This window comes from Choloepus didactylus, chromosome 18 (assembly GCF_015220235.1).
Source record: "Choloepus didactylus isolate mChoDid1 chromosome 18, mChoDid1.pri, whole genome shotgun sequence".
Lineage (NCBI taxonomy): Eukaryota > Metazoa > Chordata > Mammalia > Pilosa > Megalonychidae > Choloepus > Choloepus didactylus.
In genome coordinates, this window is record NC_051324.1 from 27,866,959 (window position 1) to 27,893,182 (window position 26,224).

The 26,224-nt window shown below is 33.0% G+C and overlaps 1 protein-coding gene across 2 annotated transcripts in view; it reads left to right on the forward strand.

Moving 5' to 3' along the window:
- SUZ12 (SUZ12 polycomb repressive complex 2 subunit) overlaps positions 1-26,224 on the forward strand; it is a 46,533-nt gene that overhangs the window by 16,495 nt on the left and 3,814 nt on the right. For both annotated transcript variants that reach the window (XM_037809368.1, XM_037809369.1), the window contains 10 exons: positions 492-541; positions 3,599-3,684; positions 5,343-5,574; positions 7,263-7,356; positions 11,693-11,798; positions 14,696-14,873; positions 23,565-23,656; positions 23,859-24,002; positions 24,496-24,653; positions 25,676-25,874. In XM_037809368.1, coding sequence (XP_037665296.1) covers positions 492-541; positions 3,599-3,684; positions 5,343-5,574; positions 7,263-7,356; positions 11,693-11,798; positions 14,696-14,873; positions 23,565-23,656; positions 23,859-24,002; positions 24,496-24,653; positions 25,676-25,874 — 1,339 coding nt within the window. The remainder of the gene's footprint in view (positions 1-491; positions 542-3,598; positions 3,685-5,342; positions 5,575-7,262; positions 7,357-11,692; positions 11,799-14,695; positions 14,874-23,564; positions 23,657-23,858; positions 24,003-24,495; positions 24,654-25,675; positions 25,875-26,224) is intronic.

Here is a 26,224-nt window from a genome sequence, read left to right on the forward strand (position 1 = left end):
GAAAACGACGTGTTGAACAGAGTAGATAATTTAGGAATCTACAGCTCTTTTTAAATTACGTATTTAATTGTGTATTTCACCTCTAATTGAAGTAGAATGTGATGGTTCTGCATCATTTGTTAGGACATTCAAATACTTGAATGGATTCAGCCACCCTTCTAAAGGTTGTCTTTTGAGAGGTGGGAAAGGAAACCTGTATCTGTTTCCTCATTTTTTGGTGGTCTGTCTTTTTCTACCTTATTCCTTAGGTGTTATTGTGGTTTTGTTTTAATTTTGTGGATTGAATTTTTTTGTCTTTTTTTTTTTTAGCAGACAGTCTGTTTTGGATGTCAAAATTAACAGGGAAAGCAGGGGCCTGAATTGTAGTTAAGAATGAGAAAATCAAACATTTATTAACTAACTGAAGTAGCTTTATTCCAGGGTTATATTTTAAAGTCAAGGTTTTATTATGAAACATGAAAATGATAAAATTTTTTGTTTGCTTTGTTTAGCTTGTCAGCTCATCTGCAGCTTACATTTACTGGTTTCTTCCATAAAAATGGTATGTACTTTAAAAGTAAATAAGTTGGCATGCTCACTGCAAAATGCCTTTGTGAATGTAAAAATTTTGTGTGTAAATTTATAAAATTATATTCATTGGAAAAGATGTTTGTTCTGATAACTTTATTTCTCTTTAGTTGATTTCAAAAATTTCAGTTACTACTTTATGTGGTTAATGAGGGGATATAACTTGCAACTCTATAAACTTTAAAAGTACGTGTTAAATTTTAGTGTGTATAGAAACATTTTGACAAGTTGTTTAAAATACTTATTCTTGATCTCTACAAAGACACAGATTTAGTAGGTTTTTGATAGAACTTTGAAGTCCACAAAGGGACAACTTTTAAGAAATTCTGCTTTAAAAGCTTGTAAAAATTGTAGGTAGTCCTTATATATCTTGTTTGTAAAATGATCTTGTTTGTAGCCAGGCTTCCTTATTGCTTCTCTGCTATCTATTTTAAGTAGATTTAGAAACTGTTATATCAAGGATAGTTATCAGTGTTATCTGTGGTCATTCTTGAAAATAAATGTTAGCTTTATCTGGCTCATATCTAAGGATCAGATTCTAGTTCTTATCCCTAAACCATACTTTTTCTAGTGCTGTATTAGTAGAGAAAAAGCTCTGTAACAAACATTACCTTACCTGGCTCATAGCTGTTATCTCCAGAGATCATAAATAAGTAGAAAATAATGGACAATCTTTTCATAAAATTAAATTTCTCAGACTTTAGCATTTTTGGTTTCCTATTATTTTTTCAACTTTAAGTTACAAAGACTAATGATGAAAATTTTAATTAATTGTGTTGGAATCTAGAATAGATGAAGAGTCTCCTAAATAGAACCCTTTCTGCATAAGCGTTGTGAGTTATGTTATTGTATCATACTTTTTAAAAGAGTAGTAAATCAGCTGAATCAATCACTACTACTATCAACATGTTAGGTATTCTACAAAGAAAATTACAGTGTTTTATATGTTTTATATCAAAGTTTAAAGCTTGCTGGTGAAAATTTTAATTGGTTTCAAAATGAATAAAATCCCTTTCAGCTTGTCCATCTTAAATTTGTGCATGTATCCTTTAATTATCATGCAGTGGAAGAAAACCTTTTTAAAAGGAACATGTCATGTTGGTCATTTTTGTTATTGTTTAGTGAGAAACACAGTTCAATAAACAAAATGATTATATTAGCACAGTTTAATCACTCATTGGTCAGGTTTTAAATAAGAAAATTGAAATCTGATCATGTCTATATTAGCAGCTAGTACTACTTTATTTCTAGTTTTTCTTTAGACCTGGTACACTTCTTATATAGAAGTAACCTGAGTAACAGTTTTATGGTTTTTTACAAAAATTATTTAAAATTATCTTATAGAATCCTTATTTCTAATCAGTTCATCATGTTTGTTTGATGTTATTTATTGTACTTAATATAGTACATGGACTCGACCACCTTAGAAGCTTACATTGAATTCTGTGGGTTTGTCTTTTGTTCCCTAGGGACTTGTTTCACTGATGGTTAATCTTTATGTTTTCTGCAATACCATGGAAAGTAATCTGATTAAACTTTTTTCCTGTCTACATGTCAAAATATGTAAATTTCAGAATTTGCTCAAATTAACTATTTTTGTTTTTTCCTTGATGATTTTTAAGTAAATAAGAAGGTAAACTTTGTTGCCACTCCTGTTTCTTCTGTGAGAAGAGGCCATTCAAGATACTATTTTTAGTTTTCTTTTGTTTTTTTTTAAAAGAAATAATATTTTTAAGAAACCAGGATAGAAAATCAATATCAAGATCCCTAAAATTATTCTTTCTTTTGTTTTTAAATGAAGACTTTTAACAATTTCTACTTGAAACCACTTAGAATGACAAAGATTAGATAAAGATTAGACAGAGATTAGAAAGGTACTATTTTCATGGTCACTATTATTCCGAGAGCATTTTTGTTGTCGCATTTTAGACATTGGATTATTTTTTGCTATATAAAAGTATTTTTATTCTGGATTCAACTTAAAAAGAAACTGAAACGTGTTTTGTGTGTATACACTGCTAAGAAGAATTTTTTAAGTAGGAAAAAAAGTGTCCAAAATCTCACAAAACAAAAATTATTTTTTGGGGAATGTAGATGTTTATGCACTAATCAAGTTTTCTAATGAAGCTTACACCTTTGGATTTTAACAACAAGTAAATTATAGAGGAGTACTCTGGAACCTTAATTTATAAAGCCTTTGTTAGTTAATTGATATCAAGTATGTAGAATCTAGTATTCAAAATTTAAATCCTTAAACTTAAAAGTCATAAACTTCCTTTAGGTAGTAAATAAGATCTTGATTTTTGCTATCCTATTAAGATTTTAGAGAAATTCTGGAGAAGAGATAAAACCTACTGTCTTTCTCCCCTTTATAGTATTTAATGTTCTTTGAAACCTGTTTTTTATCCCTATGGTCACAAGTGCTAGTCAAATAAAATTTTCTTTTTTTTAGTTTAATGTCTTTATGCATTCAAAATGAAGCATATATAATAATAAGTATTTATATTTAAGTATATCTTAAACTGAATAATTTTTCTAATTGATTTCAAGAGAAGGAAAAAATAAAAGTGCTTACTTTGTGTGTTTGGTTGTCTCTCCCAAACTGTTTTATTGGTGCTTTCCACCAAAAAGCTTTAACTGTATTTGTCAGAATTACTCTTGACTAGCAGTTTATAATGTTATTTTTATCATAAATGTTGAATCTTCAAATCAGAAGTAATCAGTAAATATTTTGGGGCTATAAATAAAATTGAAACATCTTATTTGAGTAAAAAAATCACAGTAAATAGGAAGATAATTGTATTTGGCTTGTAAAAGCTTTATTTAAATGACTTTATTATAAAGACTTTTATTTTAAAAAGTTTGCTGAAAGATTGGAACTGTTTTGGGGAAAAAAGAATCGGTAAATTTTTGAGAAAGCTTCAATCTAGGAAGCCGTTATTGATTGAAATCCTCAGTCTTCTTGGGGGAAGTGAGTACTGCATTTATAGTTTAGAAAATTTGTATTTTAAAGTATTGAATTTCTATTTAGATAAGCCACCACATAACTCAGAAAATGAACAAAATTCTGTTACCCTGGAAGTTCTGCTTGTTAAAGTTTGCCACAAAAAAAGAAAGGTAATGTATAAAATAATCGTGGTTACTAAGTAGAATAATTTTCTTAATGTCAGTGCACATGTATTTAGTATATTTCAAAGCCAATGTTTAAAACTTTAAAAGCTTAAATAGTATGTTGATGGTTCAGTTGTAAAACTGATAGACCTCTGTTGTCAACCTCCCAGATCTTTCTTCATGTTTTTTCTAGTCTGGCTAATCTTTGCATAAAACTTTTTCCTTACAGCAGTATGACAATGAAGACAAGAAACTGTCTTTTAGCATCTTAATGCCATGAATTAATTTGCTTCCCTACCACTTCAGTCTCTTAGCTTATTGCTTAGCTATTTGTACCCATTAGATTTTTAGATAAGGCTAAGAGAGTTTTTCCCAAAAGGATTATCTTTTATAACTACTCTTAGGCAAAGAAATTCTGTTGTCAGCATTATCAGCCGTTAACTTATTAACACACTGCTTCAAAATTTTATTTATAAGATGAAATCATTTAACCAAAGGAACAAGTGTTATGGTTGTTAAATTTCCCAGGCTACTCACCAAAGCTAACAGTAGTAAAATGTTCAGTAACCCCAAGTCCTTGGGTCTTTTCAGAGGAGTAAGAACTGACCTTTATGGAGGATCTTACTGCTTATGTTCTTCCAAGATAATGGTAAGGTGATATGGAGCTTGAAAACTGCTCTAGAGCATTGATAGGGAGTGGGCTAAGGTGGTAGGTATCAGCAGTTTAGCTACACACTTAAAAAAAAGTTGATGTAAAGTTAAGAAACAGCACTCTTCACTCCCACTCCCACTCCAATCCCTACATGTTATGGCAAGCAGTGATATTAAAAATTTAGGTTAAAAAGTGAAGTAAGACGTTTTACCAAAAAGCATGATTCTTTCTGTGTTAAAAGAAATAATATATAGGTGTAAACATTTTCTTGGAAATATATACACAAACATTAGTAGTCATCTCTTTAGTGGGATGAGTGAGACTCACACTTCTCATTTTATATTCTTTTATAGAAGGAAGAATTTTTTTTAAGCCATAAGCATATATTCTTTTCTGTTTATTTTTTAAAAGAAGCCACCATAAGATAATGCACTATATTCTTTTGATATAAAGATCTTCTGCATCTTCCAATTTTTCTACTATGTTCTTTCAGCATGACTCTAGTTTTTGGTAACAGAACATTACTCATAAGATGATCCATATCCCTTCTATTAAGTAATATTTATGAATATGGATTTACTGTTTAATGATGTTGACAGTGAAGTTGTTATAACCATTTTTTTTCATTTTTAATTGTCGTAAGAGTTACTGTATGTTAAAATAGAAAACTTAAGGGAAAAGATAAATTTACCTGAGTTTAACATTTTAAGCATGGTTTTGATTCCATATTTCTATAAAACTATTTCAGATCACCAAAAGGTAAATGTTGGGTATACTGTGTCATCATTTTTATTATATGATTTGATGTCATTTCATTATATAGGGAAATCCTCAGTTATTTTAATATAGTATCACAGTTTTCAGAACTGCGGTTAGAATTTTAGCATGTCACTTGGTAATCCTGATCTATGCCATGTTTTCTGTAGCTATGATTGCAAGTTTTATTATAATTCTTATAATTGCATATACATAAATAATTTAAATAAAACTTAATTAATCTTTGCCTTTGCAGGATGTAAGTTGTCCAATAAGGCAAGTTCCCACAGGTAAAAAGCAGGTGCCTTTGAATCCTGACCTCAATCAAACAAAACCTGGAAATTTCCCGTCCCTTGCAGTTTCCAGTAATGAATTTGAACCTAGTAACAGCCATATGGTGAAGTCTTACTCATTGCTATTTAGAGTGACTCGTCCGGGAAGAAGAGAGTTTAATGGAATGATTAATGGAGAAACCAATGAAAATATTGGTAATTTTTATTTTAATAATTCTTACCAGATTTTGTCACTGGAGATTAAGGTGGTCAGTGAAAATGTGTTGAACCAGTATTCCTTCAATAGTGTTCATAATCATGTATCATGTATTTCATTTTGCAAGTTATTTTAAATCTTGCCTTTCCAAGGAAGAAAATGAAGTACTAGAAATAACACTGCCTATATTCTAGTAGCATGGCCTTCATTTTTCAAATCTCTTGTAGTCTAGTGAGATATTAATTTTATAGTAGATTGCCCTTGTCCTTAAAATTGGATATTATGTTGGGCTGGGTATGTCATCTAAAAGGTTCTCTTTATTGCATCAGGAAACTCATGTTTTCGTGTAGTGAAATTGTTTTCTAATACTTGAATGAAAAAGACTGGTATTTCAAGGTATTATCTCACTAGGTAATGAATTTTCCCCCTATGCCAACATCTTATTGTCAAATATTTCAAAACATACAGGAAAGTTGAAAAATTTTTTTAGTGAGCACCTATATACTCACTACTTAGATTCTACAATTAACATTATACTTGTTTATCACATATCTATCTCTCTATCCCTCTATTCAATTCATCTTTTTTTTCTTTAAATTAAATTCAGCTTTATTGAGATATATTCACATACCAGTCATCTGTGGTGTACAATCAGCTGTTCATAGTACCATCATATATTTGTGCATTCATCACCCCAATCTATTTTTGAACATTTTCCTTACACCAGAAAGAATAAGAATAAGAAATAAACGAAAAAAAGAACACCCAAATCATCCCCCCCATCCCACCCTAATTTTAGTTTTTGTCCTCATTTTTCTACTCATCCATCCATACACTGGATAAAGGGAGTGCAATCCACAAGGTTTTCACAATCACACTGTCACCTCTTGTAAGCTCCATTGTTATACAGTCATCTTCAAGAGTCAAGGCTATTAGGTTGCAGTTTGATAGTTTCAGGTATTTACTTCTAGCTATTCCAATACATGAAAACCTAAAAAGGGTTATCTATATAGTGCATAAGAATGTCCATCAGAGTGACCTCTCGGCTCCATTTGAAATCTCTCAGCCAGTGAAGCTTTATTTCGTTTCATTTCACATCTCCCTTTGGTCAAGAAGATGTTTGCAATCCCACGATGCTGGGTCCAGATTATCCCTGGGAGTCATATCCTGCATTGCCAGGGAGAGTTACACCCCTGGGAGTCAGGTCCCACATAGGGACCTGGCCTTCAAAAATTTACAACCTAGGTTAGGGAGATAGATGTGGAATTAGTAATTGCCACAGAATAATAAGTGTTATAATAAAGATGTATTTGAAGTTCAGTGGAGAAGCACTTAATTGCCTGAAAGCTATCATGGAAGAAATAATCTTTTGAGCCTTGGAGTATCCTTTGAAGTTCTTGAAAAAGAACTGTAAGTGAAGAAGGGTTCGCCTAGCAAGGAAGATCATTCCATATAAAAAATTGTATTTGCACAAATGCAGCATTAATATCATTGAATATCAAAAAGTAAGGACATAAACATGGTAAAAATGCAAAATTGAGTGTAGTCTGAATATTACATTACAACACTAGTGTAATCTGTTTCTCATTTGGAATAAATAATGTGTTTTACATTAAAGGACCGTATATTGTAAATACCAAATTTTTGCTTGAATATATGATTTATGAGACATGTTTGTCAAATTCAGATGTCAATGAAGAACTTCCAGCTAGAAGAAAACGAAGTCGTGAAGATGGAGAAAAGACTTTTGTTGCACAAATGACGGTATTTGATAAAAACAGGTAATGTTGATAGATATGCAAGGATCCCCATAATGTTTTAGAAATATTTTAATTCTGAAGCAGAATGTAGTGGTGATATTGAATATTTCTTTGCCTTTGTTTCTCTTTATTCTTACGGATTAAAAAAACTAATTTGTAAATCTTGAATGTTTCTTTTTATCACGTAAAGAGCGGTAAACAGAGACAAGGAAATATTTAAGTGGCTCAGTTAAGATGGTAAGTATTTTTCTTTGCTAGACAGTGTTCTAGGCCGGGAGAAGGAGACAGTCTCTGCTTTGAGGCACCTAAATTGTAGAGGAAAGAGATGGTAACCCAACTCCCTGCCGCACACACAGAAACACACAAATTATATCAACTAATTTCACTTGGGGAGTGTATATAAAGAAAAACAGTCAAATGGTTGCTGTTTATGTAGAGAAAACCTCCAAGAAGGCACTTTTTGAGCAGAGACCTGAATGGAGTGTGTCCTGTGCACATCTTGTTATTTTTTGAAATTTGAGGAAGGATACTGTGTATTGTCATTGTGTGGCTATTAAATGTGCATTTTGCACAGGGTGGCAGAGAACATTTGTGTTTAGAATCACTCTGCAGTTTTCTTTGCTAATGAAAGGCCAGTGAAAGAAGATCTGGGTAACAACTGCACCATTATTTTTTGGCAGAATTGAAGGATTAAAAAGTACAGCATGAATGGTTTCTTGTTATAGGTTGCTCACTGACTGTTAACTTAGTTCACTGTCAGCCAGGTATAGGAGAAAGTGCCAAGAAAAGCAACCTAGATTGTTCATCCTTATTCTTTAAAAACTATTAGATTGTTGCTTTAATGTAAATCACTTGTTAGCCACCAGGTGAAGAAATGTGCAGGGTTCCTTTTTTAAATGAAATATTATCTTGTAACATATATATGTGCCATATTTCCCATTTTAGCCTCTTTAAAGTATGCAATTCATTGATAATAATTGCATTCACAGTGTTATGCTACTAACACCACCATCCATTACCAAAACTTTCCCATCACCCCAAACAAATTCTGTACGAATTAAGCATTTACTCCCTACTCCCCACCCCCAGTACTTTGTAATCTACTCTCTGACTGTGCATTTGCATATTTTAGTTATTTCATTGAAGTTAGATCATACAGTGTTTGTCCTTAGTATCTGGCTTATTTCACTCAATATGATGTTTCACAGTTCATCCATATTGTAGCATGTTTCAGAACTTCATTCCTTTTTGCAAGTGCAAGGCTTTTAACAGGAAAGCAAAGATAATTAGAAATAGAATTCAGCTACCACATTGTCTTGGAATATATCACTTAATGTTACTGGAAGAAATCAATATATTTGTCTTTCAAAGCCAGAAATTTGAATGTGGATCAAAGATTTTAACGTAAAGCAACAGAATCATAAATGTACTAGAAGATAGTGATTGTCTGTGAGTGATGTAGAGGGGAACGATTAGGATGTGGCACATTGGGCTTCAATGATACTGGAAAATAGTCTGCTTTTTTTAGGCAGGTTGGGATACACTGTGTTCTTACTTTTTAAAATTCTTCCTGTTTTACGTATAAACATTTTCCTTGTACATATGAAATTCCGCTTTTTGTTTAATGAACACTATTAAGAAATCATGGGAGATTGCCTTTTTTTATTTTAAAAATTTCCAATCTAATAGGAAGTTGAAAGAAGAATACTGTGAACACCCTTAGAACCTTCACCTAGATTAATCAGTTGTTAACACTTTGCCACATTTGCTTTTTTTTTTTGTGGAACCATTTGAAAATAAAAGAGATTGTAATACTTCACTCCTCCTAAACACTTCAGCATGCATTTTCTATGCACAAGGAGATTGCTTTGCATAACCCCAGTACATTCTTCATGTTCAGAAAACTTAACATAATACAAAAAATACAATACTGTCTTCCCATCTGACCCCAATTATGTCTTTTATAAAACTGACCCTCCTTGTAAATTAAGGATTGTGAACTGTAGCTAGTTGTCATATCTGTAAAGTCTCATTCAATTTGGAGTATCCTACCTTTTTTGCCTTTCATTATGCTGATTGATTTTTTTTAAGCATAGGCCCGTAGTTTTGCAGAATACGTCTCAATTTGGGCTTCTCTGATTGTTTCTTCTTGAAACTAATTAGGAATACTAATTGGTAATGTGTTCTTTCTGCACCATTTTACAGACACAAGTTAATATTAAGTTTCGTTAGGGTGGTATTTCTTCTTTTCCCCTTTGCAATTAATATGTAATCTGTGGTAATAACTAAAACTGGGTAAATGTTCTTTTTTCCTCAATAGTCTTTCACCCTGTTGGTTTTAGCATCCATTGATGAGTCTTACTTGAGTAAACTGTTACTATGGCAATTGCTAACTGGTGACTTCCTATCATTTCTTCCACAATTATTCTCATTTTTATATAAAGAAGAGCTTTCCCTCTCTCAACTTTGATTTTTATTTTTAGTATCACTGTGGATTAATTAATTGTTTTTATTATATCTGTTAAAATGCATTTGTGTTACTCATTTTAATAATCACATTGTCTCAAATTTGACCAGGAAGAGCCCCTCCAAGCAGGTTTCTGTGTCCTTTTGACTTTATCTTCTTAAAAAACATATTTCTTTATTTCCTGGAATAGTGAGATATTCCAGACTTGCCTTTTCTTTTTCCTACCTCAGCTTTGGAATTAGCTATTTCTTTGAGGAATCCCAGTTCCTTTTGGTAGGGGAATGGTATTTATAAGCCAAGCTCTCAGGGCTAGATGTGTGAAAATTTTTTTAAACAATTTCCCAGAGAGGTTATAGACTCCCTAAAGAATGACTAAAATTCAAAAACCCTATAGGAAAAATTAGGAAATATTTAGCAAAGTAAAAATTTTAAATGATAAGTCAGGGGAAAATTATTTTCAACTCATAGATGTCTCATTTCTCATAAATGGAGAGATCATACTGATTAAAAAGAAAAAGACCACATGAAGAAGGATGGCAAAGGGTATAAATAGAAAGTTAACAAGAAAAGAAAATATATATGGTTTTTAAACAATTAAAAAGTAATCAAGACATCTGAATTAAAAGTACACTGAGATACCATTTTTTCACTTATCAGATTGGCAGAGATCAAAAAGCTTGATAAAGCACTGTTGATGAGGCTGTGGGGAAAAAGGCCTCCTCATACATTACAGGTAGGAGAGTAAATTGGATTGTAGCTATCAAATGTACAGACATGAGATGGAATATTATGTACTCATGTAAAAGATGGAGGGACTCGCCTCAGTTTTGATGCATATGCATGTTTTACCCATTCAATAAAATAAAATAAAAATTCACTTTTTAAAATGGAAAGTTGAATAGCTTTGCTTATATGCTACTGAAATAGACCAAGTTCAAGTAGTGCAGCACAGAAAAAAATATAAAAATTCTTAACTATCATAACCATTTGTAACATCTCTGTGTGTATCAGTTTTCTCAGCTCTAAAATATAGCACCTACTTCATGGAATTGTTGGGAAGGTTAAATGAACCATGTAAAGTCTTTAGAATAGTGCCTGGCACATAGTAAGCACTCAATAAATGTTAGCTATTAGATTATCACCTAACAGAATTTCTCTAAGACTGATGAAAATAAGCCAGATTCTTGCTATATACAATTATTGATTGTGGTTGGAGAATGGTGTTTTGGGTTATAATGGTTACCAGTGTTTAAAGGCATATAAAAAAATATATAAATGACATACACACACACAAATCACACACATTGAAACTATACTGTGAGTATGGGTATGATTTAATAGATTCTTTTAGTATTTCATTTATTCATTCGTTTCTAAAATATTTATTGAGCACCTATATGTGCCAGGTGCCCCTAGGGTCTTATGGTTATCAGAGTCTTTATAATCATCAATCAGTTTACTGGTCAAGTGTAAAGTGTTACTAGTAAAAAGTTTAGTTCAAACATTTACAGTAGTCAAAATAACAAGCCTAATTCTTAGTGGTTTCCTAAGGAAAGTATTGTAGCACTTACCTAATTTTTTTAAGTGTAAAGCCTGCATACATGCTTTATACTTAATGTTTAAAACTTACCAGGTTTTGAAACCTTAGGCATATTATATTAAAATGTTTACAGTTATATCTGAAATAATTCCCTAGTTATATAGTTACTAGTGCAAATCATTAAAATTATTTTATTAGGACTGAAGTGTAGGTATATTTTTAAATCTTCTGGGTATGTAAGCCAGTTTATCGATATAATAAATGCTTTTTAGTATAAATCTAAAGATGTAGAATTTGTGTACTTATAATAATACACAGGTTACTTTAAAGTGTGTGTGTTTGTCTAACAGGCGCTTACAGCTTTTAGATGGGGAATATGAAGTAGCCATGCAGGAAATGGAAGAATGTCCAATAAGCAAGAAAAGAGCAACATGGGAAACTATTCTTGATGGGAAGGTATGGACTACTTAGAAGGTTGAGCACGTTATAGTTATGAACTCCCATTTTTTATTGATGTTTTCTTCCTCAAATGCAAATTCATGTTGGAAGTAAAGAGTCCTTCATTTTTACACTTTGAAAAACAGAAGTAAAAATGATCTTCATAACATGTAATGGAAGGCATTGTCCTTGGAGCCAGACTGCCTGAGTTCAAATTTTGGCTCGTTCACTTACTGGCTATATGGCATTTGGCAAATTACTTGTCTCATTTTTGTCATCTATAAAATGAGGCATTGGGTTGATGGATTACATGAGCTAATTAATAAAATATGCTTAGCATTATTCCTGGCATAAAATAAGTGCTCAATAAATGTTAACTGCTATTTAAATCCCATCCACAGTAGGAGGTAACATGTGATGTCTAGTAATAAATTTATTAAGAAATTTACAGGATTTAACTGAAGCATACTTAAAATAACTCTTCTAGAGACATACATACATACCTTTTCTTGGCTAGGAAGACTCAACAGAAGAAAGATGTCACTTATTTCTAAATATATCAGGTCAATGAACTCATAAGCAGAATTTCAAAAGGATTTGTATGCTTTCTCAAGTTAATCTAGAAGAATAAGTATGTAATAATACTAAGGGAAATTTTAGAAAAGTATACTGAGGAAAACCTTGACTTACCAGATAGTAGAACATACTATATATAAACTAAAAGAACTTAAGAGCTGAATGGTATGAGCATAGGCTAGACAAGCAGATCACTGATGCATAGTCCTGAAATAGTTTTGTGCATAATTGGAGTTTAGTTTGGCAAAAAGGTAACGGTATAGATCTGTGTGGGAAAGGTAGACTACTGTAGAATTCATTTGTGGTTTTGACATAAGTGGTGTATAGCCATCTGGAAATAAACTTAGACCTAAAAAATTCCAGAAGGCCAAGAAGCATAAATGTAAAAATTAACATAGTATAACTTCAGGAAAATACTATGTGAAAATTAATATACTCTTACAGTGAGGAAGGCCTTTCTGAATATGATAACAAAAGCCAGAAAGCATCAAGTAAAAAAAATAGACTACTTAAAATAGATCATTTCTATACTGTGAAAACCTAAAGTTAAAAACAAATGATGGACTGGGGGGAGGAATATTTGCAACATGCAGAAGGCTAATATCACAAATACATAGAATTTTATAAATTGTAAAGAAAAACAGAAGCAGTGTAATAGGAAAAATTGATAAACATTCAGGCAGTTCTCACAAGAGAAAATATATATGGCCAGTAAACTTTTAAAAAAAGATGCTCAACCTTATTAGCATTCAAAGACCTGCAAATAAAATCAGAGGTACTGTTTTTGACTATTGGTTTGACAAAAATTGGAAAGTTTCATAGTTTCTAGTGATAGTGGGGATGTGAGGACATATACTCTAAAATAATGCTTTGATATGTAAGAATAAGTTAGTATAATCATATTGGCCAGGTAAACTGAAAATATGTATTAAAATTAAAATTGTACATGTAGTCTTTAATAATTCCACTTCTAGAATTTTGTCACAAGGTAGTTGCTGTTTTAGAGTGAAAAAGTGTAAGTAACAGTTCTCAGCTTTTTTTTTTAATTAGAGTTGTGAAAATAGTGAAAGATAGTTAACCTAAATCTAAGTAGATAGCCATCGAAAGGATGATATTTTGACAAGAACATATCTAAGATGTTTATTTTTTACACAATAGTTATATAATCTCATTTTATAAAATTAATATTACAATAATTGTTGCCTCTAGTCAATGTAATTTCACATAATTTTTTCTTTTTTTTAATTTTATTTCTTTATTATGTACAGCATTTGGGTTTTCTGAAGATACTAGTTAACCTCAATCTTTGAGATTTCTTAAAGTATGTTTAAGTAAAGTTTTTCCATGAAAAAATAAGGATTATATAATGAGTTCCTGGATATGGACTTGCTGTGTCAAAATCAGTTTATATGATCACATCTTTACCTTGTTTCAGTCTATAATTACAGTTTTAAGAGAAGTCTTTCTAATAAAGATGAAGCAGTTTAAGTTTGTATGGCAGTAACTGTCTAAACACTTCTAAGCAGTAAACACTTTATAAACATATTTGAGTTCAAGGTGACATTGAGATAATCCAGGTGGCAGGGTCCAGTAGACAATTGGAATTATGGGTTTGGGGCTCAAGTATAAAGTTGTTAGAGAACCAATTTGGAGTCCCCACCCTGATAAGTAAAACCTCGATGAGAGATTGAGGAGAATGAAGTATAGTTAAAGATTAGCTAGGAATTAAGGAGACCAAGAGAAGAATCATCTTACAAATGATTAGAAATGGAAGAGGAAAGTCAAGAGAGTTCAGTATCCCAGAATGAAAGAAGAGAAGCAAGGGCAATTGTTGTCAATGCAGTTGAGAGAAGTCAAGGAAAATTACTAATTGCCAAAGTTATTTTGCACTAAGAAAGTAATTAGTCACCTAAGAGTGGAGTTGTAAGTTGGCAGGCTTTGGGTACCACAGTTTTGTTTTTTTTTTCTCAAGACATTTTGAATTGATTACCAATATTTAAAAATGGAAGGATTTCCCATGAAAGCTTGGATTTCTGACTTCTTTTGAAAAATCTGAGAATCTAGCTGTGCTGGGCCAACATTTGTACATGGCACCAGTCCATGATTCCTGACAAGAGGATACTCTTTTAGACAGTCTTGAGCACTCCAGTTCTGCAGTCTGTACTGCTCCGTAAATTTACTTTAGTTTCCTGGTCATCTCTTTAGGCATTTGGGTTTTCAGCAGAAGTCTGTTAATTTAAATCAAGTCCACACTGACTTACAATGAACATTGGGTTTTGTTCCTAAATTTCTTTCAATTATTATATGAATCTTCACTCTTCCTGTTTTTTCTTTTTTAGAGGCTGCCTCCATTTGAAACATTTTCTCAGGGACCTACGTTACAGTTCACTCTTCGTTGGACAGGAGAGGCCAATGATAAATCTACAGCTCCTATTGCCAAGCCTCTTGCCACTAGAAATTCAGAGAGTCTCCATCAAGAAAACAAGCCTGGTTCAGTTAAGCCTACTCAAACTATTGGTAAGAAAGCATCTCTATCAAAGTAAAGGTTTGCAGAGTTCTGACTTACATTTTGAATCAATTCATCTGTCTTTTGCTCCATATAATTATTCTTTGGGAAATATTATTTGAAAAATTATGAGCCACGATAATATATTAATATAATACATTATCCTGTATTAAAAGTAAAGTTTTGTGTTTAAGTGCTGTTTAACAGTTCCTTATCATAGACCCTTGTATCAGATGTGTTTGGGAATTTCTATTTTTTTAAGTATTTTAACATAATATGGTTTATGGTATATATACTATACATTATATAAAACCTCCAAGTCGACAGACTCATGTCAATTTCAGAGAAGTTTGTCCGCTAAGAAAATTTGCCACAAACTCACTAAAAATCTATTGTTTTTCAGAGTTTTTCGATTTTGAAATTGCAAGTGTAGTTTTACGTTTTAGAGCTAAATGCAATATTAGAGTCTTTTGAATTTTGGAAATGGAAGAGAATCATAACCTGGGTTGTACCAGGTTAAATTTGGTAGTAAATAATAGATATGTGGGTTTTTTTTAAGTATAAGATTATATTATATTGTTTTATTTTACCTCATTGTTCTTATCTATATTTTTTCTCCCATTATAAAAATGCCCTTCCCAACAACACCAACATGACTGATCATTTGGTGTATCCGCATTACGTATATAGTAGTCTCAGAATAATAATACCATTGCTAACAGCAGAAATAAGATTACTAAAAGCCGTTTAATTTAATTTTATTTTTTTTAACTACATGGCTATGTTTTAATGGTACTTAGAATAATTTCTCTGTGTTTGGTTTTACCTGGACTCATCAACTTTTTTCTGTAAAGAGTCAGATAGTAATTATTTTAAGCTTACTTAGAAGAATGGAATGTGGGCATAATGGACTGACTGTGTGTGTGGTCTAAGCCTAGCCTTTAGGAAGTGTTGCATGCTTTTTGTAACCTCTCTAGGTGCTTCCTCTTCCATGAGGAAGAACATGCTTCTGGTAGTCCTGTCCTCCAGCCCGGGTCCCACAATGAGGTATTATTAACATTTTGCTTTAGTGAGGTATTTTTGTTACAATGAAGAAACAATATTATAATTATGCTGTTAACTTTAGCCCATTGTTTACATTAGGTTTCACTCTTTGTGTTTGTATCTTTTAACTTATATACAACCTAAAATTTCCATTTTTATTCCTTTTTCTTTTCAAATATACAGTTCATTGGGATTAAATACATTCAGAAAGTTGTGCCTCTGTCAACACCATCCAGTGCCAAAACTTTCCCATCTCCAAATAGAAATTCAGTACCAATTAAACATTATCTCCTCATTCCCCTTGCCCACCATCCCCTGGTAACCTGTATTCTAGTTTCTGACTTTAATATTTTGCTTATTTCATAAAGTGAGTTCATACTCTATTTTTCCTTTTTTGTCTGGCCTATTTCACTCAACATGGTGTCTTCAAGGTTCATCCATATTGTGGCATGTACCAGCATTTCACTTCTTTTTAATGGGTGAATGTATGGATATGCCATGTTTTGTTTATCCATTCATCTGCTGATAGACATTTGGTTGCTTCCAACATTGACAGTTGTGAAATAGCACTGTGAACATCAGTGTACAAATACCTGTTCAAGTCCCTGCTTTCATTTCTTTTGAGTATATAGCTAGAAGTGGGATTGCCAAGTTATGGTAATTCTATGTTTAGTAGTACCCATTCTGGTGTATGTGAGATGGTATCTCATTGTGATTTTGATTTGCATTTTCCTGATGTCTAATGACATTGAACATTTTTTCATGTATTTATTGCCATTTGTATATCCTGTTTGGAGATGCAACTCACTTTTTAATTGGGTTCTTTGTCTCTTTGTTGTTGAATTGTAGGAGTTGTTTATATGCTGGTTATTAAACCCATATAATAGATTCCAGATATTTTTTCCCATTCTGTGGGTTATCTTTTTTTTCTAATTCAGTTTTATTGGATGTATTCACATACCATACAATCATCCATGGTGTACAATCAACTGTTCACAGTACCATCATATAGTTGTGCATTCATCATCCCAATCTATTTTTGAATATTTTCCTTATACCAGAAAGAATCAGGATAAGAATAAAAAATAAAAAGTAAAAAGAACACCCAAATCATCCCCCCAATCCCACCCTATTTTTCATTAAGTTTTGTCCCAATTTTTTTACTCTTCTGTCCATACACTGGATAAAGGGAGTGAGAGCCACAAAGTTTTCACAGTCACACAGTCATAACCCGGTGGGGAAGTCCAACATTTCTGTGTTTTTCCCCAGTTCCTCAGGGTGGCCCTGCAAATATATTTTTATTCTCTGCCCGAATTACTTTGGGTTGTATCAGGATTTCACACTAATCTGTAGAAACCTACCAGATCCCACTTGCTATTCAAAGTTCCATGTAATGATGGTGTTTGAATAAACTGTACAAGTTAAATTATTTAATGTGCTGCAGAAAGTATAGATCCTGCACCAAATAAACATCTCTTCCCTTGGCTTACACAGAAGTTGAAGTTTTACAACGCAGTCAATATCGTCCTTTACACTTTGGCTTGATTTGCCTTAGTCCTAACCAGATATGCTTCATTCATATCTCTGATTGAAGTCTGAACTCTTTTTCAGCTTTTTTAACAGTTGCTCTATGAGCTAATACTGACATTCAGAGCTGCCGAGCTCTAGCTCTGAGTTTCATATGTCACACAGATACCCAAAGTTCCAGAGACCGACCAGGTTATACACAAAGAGTTCAGCATCTCAGAATTTGGAGACAACCATTACAACTCAGGAATGGATGTGACTGCTGTAAGAGCTTACAATTGCACTAAGCATTCTTTTGATAAGCTGTGCTCCAGCAATTCTCAGAGTTTAAACATTATAGTTAGTCCATATTAATGAAGCATTATAATGTTTGTCTTTTCATTTCTGGCATACTTTACTCAAAATGCTGTCCTCAAGATCCATTCACCTAGTTGCATGTCTCACAGCTTCATTCCTTCTTGCAGCTGCTCAATATTCCATTTTAGGTATACACCACAGTTCACCATTTTGTTTATCAGTCGATGTACCCTTAGGCCACCTTCATCCATTGCCAATCGTGAATACTGTCACCATAAACACCAGTGTGCAAATGTCCATTCGTGTCCTTGCTCTCAGATCTTCCCAAGTATATACCCTATAATGAGGTTACAGTACCTTAGGGCACCCACATATTTAGATTCTTGTGGAACCACCACACTGTCCTCCATAGGTTATCTTTTTACCTCCTTGATAAAGTCCTTTGGTGTACAAAAGTTTTTAATTTTAAGTCCCATTTATCTATTTTTTTTCTTTTATTGTGCATGCTTCTGGTGTAAAGTCTTAAGAAACCCTGCGTAACGCAGGATCCTGAAAATGTTTTCTTACGTTTTCTTCTAGGAGTTTTGTAGTTTAATTCTTTATATACTTACTTGTTTGATCCATTTTGAGTTTAATTTTATATAAGGTGTGAGGTTGGATCCACATTCATTCTTTTGCATATGGCTATCCATTTCTCTTAGCACCATTTGTTGAAAACACTATTCTTTTCCCACTGAGTGGACTTAGCACCCTTGTCAGAGAACAAATGGCCAAAAGTATGAGAGTTTATTTCTGAACTCTCAATTTGGTTCTGGCAAATTGTCAGTACCATGTTGTTTTAATTATTACAGCTTTTGTAATAAGTTTTAAAATCCATTATTTCCTCAAATATTCTTTCTGCCCCCATCTTTCTCCTTTCCTTCTGGAATTCCTATTACGTATATGTTTGTGTACTTCACGTTGTCCGACAGATCCCTTAGGCTCTGCTCACTTTTTTCGTTCCTTTTCTTTATGTGTTCTTATAACTATGATTTCAGTTGTCCTGTAATCTAATTTGTTGGTTCTTATTTTTACCTGCTGTATCTATTATTGAATACCTCTAGTGTATTTTTTATCTCCATTATTGTGTTTTTTTCCTCCTTAATTTCTGTTATATTCCTTTTAAATTCTCCAATTCTTCCTTTTGTTCACACACATCATCTTTCTTATATCCTTTAGTTTATATCCAAATTTAGTTTACTTATGTCCATATTTTCCTTTAGTTCCTTGAGTTGATTTAGGAGATTTTACTGAACATCTTTGATTAGTTGTTCTACTGTTTGTGTTTCCTCTGAAGTTTTAATTTGTTCTCTTGACTAAGCCATCTTTTCCTGTTCCTTGTATGTCTTGTGATCTTTTGTTGAAATCTGGGCATTTGATTGTTTTGATTCACTAACTCTGGAAGTCAGTTTCTCTCTCTTGCCTATGGTTTTATTGTAGATTGGCTGTGTGTTAGGGCTTTCTTTCAGTGCTATGTCCAAATTATACTGAACTTTTAGAGCAGCCTGTGTTTAACAGTTTGGGTTTTATCAAGTCTTTATGCACCTGCCTCTTGTCTTTGGCATGTGTAGTAACTATTAAGATTACCTTATTATATGTGACTGTTTCTCTTCCAGAAAAGGATTTCCTTTCCTCTGGTCTTTCTCTGGGAGTTCTGGGCTGTCCTCTTTGTTTTTATACAAAATTTTCTCCCTAGTGCCTATGATTTCCTCAGCTACTCTCTTTCGGCTGCCTTTTCACTCCAGCTTTTCAGTGCCTGGTCCGCCCTGCCTTACAGCGTTTGAGTCTCCCCTTTTCATGTAGCTTTTCTACCTTTAGGAAGTTCCCGTTAGGGGATCTTGACCCAGTGAGGCAGATGGGGTCAGTGTTCAAAAACACCCAATTTTTTTCATTTATGCACACCAGCACATGGGACTGGGAGTGTACACAGCTTGCCAGTAGTTCCCCTGCAGGTCACTGATTTCCAGGGCACTGCTTTGTATGCTTATGTATGCTGACTGCTAGGGCCCTGCTGTGGGACTGTGTGGCTTGGGGATGCCTGAATGTGTGTGGGACTTGACAGGTGCTGCCATGGTTGGCTCTGCTCAGTGACCATGGCAGCAGGTGCCTGGGCCAGAGCACTGCTGCAGTGTATCTTTTGAACCACTTGGGTTCAAGCGTGGGAATGGGGTTCAGACTGGCAGGTCCATACTGCAGTCCTACCTCTGCTCTCCTACCTTTTTGTGGGTATGTGTGTTGGGGTAGGAGGTGGGGTCTTCAGTTCAGTGTTTTTGGAGTTTTTCTCCAGTCTCTATCATCTTTCAGAGTTCCAAGCAAGTTAAATTTGCTCCTTTATTTAGCTGTGCCTAACAGGAAACATTGCTGGGGATATCCTACACCATGACTTTGATGATACCACCTTTTGAGTAGCCTTTTAATATGGCTTATAGTGCCTTTGCCAGTACATTGTTGGGTTAGATCTCTGGAAGTGGGATTTCTGAGAGTCAAAGGATAAATGCATAAATGTTTTTGCTATATATTGCCAAATTTTCCTCCATTGGGTTGTGCTATATTGCACTTGGCACTGTCAGTTGTGCCTACTTCCCACGGAATCACTAGTGGAGTATGTCATCAAATTCTAGATTTATTATCTGTCAAGTAAGAAAAGTCAGTGCACTTTGTTTCTTTTTGAACATGATAAAGAATTTGTTTTACTCAAGATTAGGTAATCAGGCAGATGTTAAAACTGGTGCAAAGGAAAATTCAAAGAACAGACACATTAATTATACAGCAGGAATATTGAAATGAATGTACTCATGGATACAAAACTGACTTCTTCCACAGTGGAGGAGGGAAGTTAGTTGAATCTATTGAATAGGACAGCATTTGTTCATCTACTGACAAGAATATTTTGCATTACTGTTGTAAAATAGCTCCTATAGATTCAGAATCAGATAATGTGAATGGGTGTGCTATATAGACTGTGCATAGTTGGCCATTGAAGTACACATTTCCTCCTATACTTGCACACAACAACCTATTAATGAGATAGAAGTCCACACTGAGGAGGATCTACTGTTTCTACGTAGACTTTTTTGAGCCAGTCAGGATTACTCCTTGGGGAAGACCATACTTCGTTTCACTTGGTCTTGTTGATGCAGGAATGTTCTTGCTCTTGGGATCTTATTAACTGTCACAGGAAATTCTTAGCCATTGCTCTGGAAGTGCTTGGGTACTGCTTCAGCACTGTGCTCTGGTTGACAGCTTCTCCCCTCAGGATCAGGGACAGGTGTATTCTCCATGACTACAGAATTATGGGAGAGGTTTTTGAAGCTTCTTCCTGTGGTGCTTATTTTTAAAATACAGATTCTTTGGTCCTATCTTGAATCTCCTGGATTGGAATTTTTAGAGGGACAAGAGTACATTTTTAACCCTGGAGCTTGAAAATAAGTACAATGTGGAGACCCTTTTTGTTTTTTTTTTTTGTTGTTGTTTTGTTTTTAATTAGAGAAGTTGTAGGTTTACAGAAAAATGATAAAGAAAATAGAGTTCCCGTATACCTCCCTATTATTAACACCGTGCCATGTTTGTGGTATATTTGTTAACAATTAATGAAAGAATATTATTATTATATTATTAACTATAGTCTTGGAGTATACTTTTAATTTGCCTTTTAAAAATTATGAGTTAGATTGAATCTCTTTATATTTTGAAAGTTGTTTGCAATTATTTTTCTCTGAACTATGTGTTCATATTTCCAGCCTATTATAGGGTATTTGGCTCCCAATCCCTTCCACCACCAACCACCATTTTAGAAAACTGTTTAATTTTAGATATAGTAACCCATCGTGTGGGACATAAGTCACAAATATTTTATTCTACTTTGTCATTTGGCTATTTATTTGCTTAGGTTATTTTTTTTCTGTCATGGTAATATTTTTTATTTTTATGTATTTAAATTTATCAGACTTTTTCCTTATGCTTCTGCATTTTTTATGTTAACAAGGAAGAATTTTCCCCACTTCCAGATAATAGAGAAATTCATGCAAGCTTTTCAAATTATTTAGTTCTCTCTCACTCTTTTATTAGAGCAGTTGTAAGTTTACAGAAAAACCATGTAGAAAAGATAGTTTCCATATACTGCCATCTCATGTACAGTTTCCATATTATTAACATTTGCATTAGTGTGATATCTTTATTACAATTCATGTAACAATATTAATATAATTATACTCTTTAACTGCAGCCTATAGTTAACATTAGGGTTCATGTTTGTGTTGTAGAGTTCTGTTCATTTTTTTTTCTGGGTAACTTACGTACAACCTAAAATTTCCCATTTTATCCACTTACAAATATACAATTCAGTGGTGTTCACACATTACAAAGTTGTGTCTCCATCACCATAACGCATTGCCAAAACTTCCTGAGTCCCAGGCAGAATTTCTGAACCCATTAAGCAATAATTCCTCATTTTCCCTACCTTCTCAGCTCCTGGTACCCTGTAAATCTACTTTCTGTTGTGAATTTGATTATTCTAGCTATTTCATATAGGAGAATTCATACATATTTGTCCTTTGTTTCTGGCTTATTTCACTCAGCATGATGTTTCCAAGGTTCATCCATGTTGTAGCATACATCAGAACTTAATTTCTTTTTACAGCCGAACAGTATTCCATTGTGTTTGTATACCACATTTTGTTTATCCATTAGTCTGTTGATAGACATTTCGGTTGCTTCCACCTTTTGGCTATTGTGAAAGTGTTCATATGAACATCATACAAATACTGTTGAGTTCCTGCTTTCAATTATTTTGGATATATACCTAGAAGTGGAATTTCTGGGTCATTTGGTAATTTTTAATTCAGTTTTCTAAAGAATCACTGTTTTCCACAGAGGATGCACTGTTTTACATGCCCACCAACAATGTACAAGGGATATGTTTAAGAGGAAAGAGACAAGTGGATGCTCTCTGCTGAATTGAGGTCAAACTTGCAGTATTCTGTCACTTTTTATCTGTCTGATAGGGACACTGCCCTTTACCTGAGAGCATTTAAACGGTTTTTATCAAAGTCTGTTTCAGGAAGGGAGAAGGTTTAAGACAGCTGTCTTTGACATTAACCACTCATGTCCACTCAATGTGTACAGGTCACTGTAATGGTGAGATTAAAGAGATATAAAAAATGGAACATAGCTGGGGAAAGAGTTCCCAAGTTAATTATGGTAGGAGCACTTCAAAATACTCTGTAGCCACTCAGATAAAAGAGTTGCAAATAATTGGTACAATATAAAGTTATACAAAACTGTATAAATGGAATAGTTCGTTATGTTATGAAAAATAATTTTTTCAAGTCTGAAAAGAAATATACCAAAATTGTTAACAGTGATTATTTTTAGGTTTTAGAGTAATTTAATACAATCACTTGCTATTTAATTTCTGTTAAATCAGTACTTAGTGGGTACCTACTCACTGCCGGACATTGGGAGTACAAAGACCAATCAAAACCACACTCTGACCTTCAGGGTGGTTAAAACTTAGTATAGTGACCACAGATTACATGAAGTTACATTCATCATGGTTTAGGACAAAGGAGGTGGTTTTTAAAGGAATATATGGTTCCTGCCCATAAAGACCTTAAAACCTAATTAGGAGTACTGCTGAAATTGTTCCTCTGATCATCCACTGAATGTGAGAACAGAAATTGGGTAAATACTCTGAGAGTTATGTGGAAACTTTAATGGTTTAATCATTTTTTTTTGAGATACTTAGCTTTATAGAAGCAAATGTTTTTATTAAATTTAAAATTACTTGTTTTTAGCTGTTAAAGAATCATTGGCTCCAGATCTACAAACAAGAAAAGAAAAAGATACTTCAAATGAAAACCGGCAAAAATTAAGAATATTTTATCAGGTAAGGACCCTTCTTTTTAAGTAATCATAAAAATGCATGTGTTCTATATGTTCATTCTGAAATATTTCAGCATATTTAAGTGAAAAGACTTTTAATTTTCCTTTTAAATTGTCTTTGCTTTTAATGTATTTTTAGAGGTGAAACTGAACAAAATATTTTGAAATGTGTAAGTTGGGAATTTGCTGGGTTTTTGTTTTTTTAGTTCCTTTATAACAACAATACAAGACAACAAACTGAAGCAAGAGATGATCTGCATTGTCCTTGGTGCACTCTGAACTGCCGCAAACTTTATAGTTTACTGAAGCATCTTAAACTCTGCCATAGCAGATTTATCTTCAATTATGTTGTAAGTAATTTTTCATATTTTTTCTTACCAGTAAAATATTATATATTAACTATAAGACACTTGACTTTAAATTTAAATTGTCCTTTGTATAAAAATAAAAAAAATTTTGCGTTCAGAAGATTGGTTTATTTATGGATTACAGTGAATGATTCAGAATTTACATATATTCAAAATAATTTGTGTAAGCACATATATTCACTTCTGTAATCATCACACCAACCCTTTGAATTAAGTGATATTTTCCTCATTCTTGTTCAGGCAAGAAATAATTTGTGAAAAGATGCCTAATTAGCTAATAAATGGCATAGCCATCGTTTGTCTTTTGGCTTTAGGTCTTTTGACACTGTTCACCATGCTGCTGTGCAGGGCCTGTTTTAGGTATCAAAACATAAGAACCAACAGATACTTTTTAATTAAGTTGTTGGATAGTCATTTAGGGTAGGATAAATTAATATTTTCTTTTCCTAAACAATTTGCCTTTTTTTTGTTACAGTATCATCCAAAAGGTGCTAGGATAGATGTTTCTATCAATGAGTGTTATGATGGCTCCTATGCAGGAAATCCTCAGGATATTCATCGCCAACCTGGATTTGCCTTTAGTCGCAATGGACCAGTAAAGAGAACACCTATTACGCACATTCTTGTGTGCAGGTGGGTAAAAAAGTCATACCACAGAAGTTCATTCTCTTACTCCTTACTGATGATGGTAGAGGAACCAAAGGGGAGCTAGACAGTACTACTGTTGAAGTAGAAATCATCAGTGTGGCATTATTTCAGTATTTGCTAAATCTGTCTGGTGGTGTAATGTTTTGTAACTCTCTCCAGCTCTTATTTCCATGGGGTCGTTCTCACTTCCTGTTAGTTTTTTTTATGTTTCAGCTTTTAATGTCACTGCTGCTGCTGTGGTAAGTGGGATTAAAGAATTGTGCTGATAGAAGTTCCTGTGTGCATACGTAGGTTAGGGACCTGCCAGAAAGGGATGAACTCACTACTTGGGTAGTAGGAAATAGAAAGAACCCTATCCCTGTCACTTAATATTCCACATGATAGTATCCAGCTGGATAAGTCCTGGGACTGGTTTTCCTTCCATCAGGCTTAATAGTCACAATAGTGTGTTTATACTAGTAGGATGACTGCTGAGATAAAAATTATAAAATGAAATTTTTTACTTTTATAAAACTGTAGGAAAAAAAAATTCCTGCATAGTTATGTGTATGTGTAGTCAATGTTACAGTTTTTGCGTTGTGAATACATACAAATGTGTTAGGATACATTAATTTTGATATAGGACTATATGCATATTCCCATCATATTTTTCTGTAACCTGTCTAGCTCTTATTCCCATTTTTCCTTTTACCCAGTTGCTCTTTTTTTATTAATGTTTATTTTTCAAACCCAGAAAGATAATTTTACCTTTAATACTTTGCATTTAAATTGATATGTAAGAGCTCCATTTCACATATAATCTTTAACTTTATAATTTTGTAAAACAATTTTATGAAATTTTATATTTATTTTATAAAATTTTGTAAAATTATATAAGGACGATTTTGTAATTAATTTTTGTGGGCCAGTTTTATAATGTGGTAATATTGTAAAATTATTGCAATCTACTCGTAGTCATATAATTAGCTAGGTAGGTGCCATATTATATCAACATTTATTTTCATTAGGCCAAAACGAACAAAAGCAAGCATGTCTGAATTTCTTGAATCTGAAGATGGAGAAGTGGAACAGCAACGAACATACAGTAGTGGACACAATCGTCTGTATTTTCATAGTGATACCTGCTTACCTCTCCGTCCACAAGAAATGGAAGTAGATAGCGAAGATGAAAAAGATCCCGAATGGCTAAGAGAAAAAACGATTACAGTAATTACTATTATCATATCAATGATCTTATAATTTTATTATTAAATGATTTTGCTTGAAAAAATAGTTGGCTAGAAGTTTGACTTAAAGCTTTATGTAAATTAAGAAATTGAAGAATTCAGTTTTATTGTGCCATTTAGAAGGTTACCAACTAAAGGGAATACAGATTTTCTTAGTGTGAATTTATGTGTATTTTTGTTTCTATATTTATAGGTAATTTTTCATAACTTATGGTTCCCCCTTTTAAAATTACTACTTACGTACAAATTGATTTTGAGAAATGTTGACATTTTGCTGCCTAAACAAATGGTATTTTTAATTGCAAAACACTATTTTTAACATCACAATAT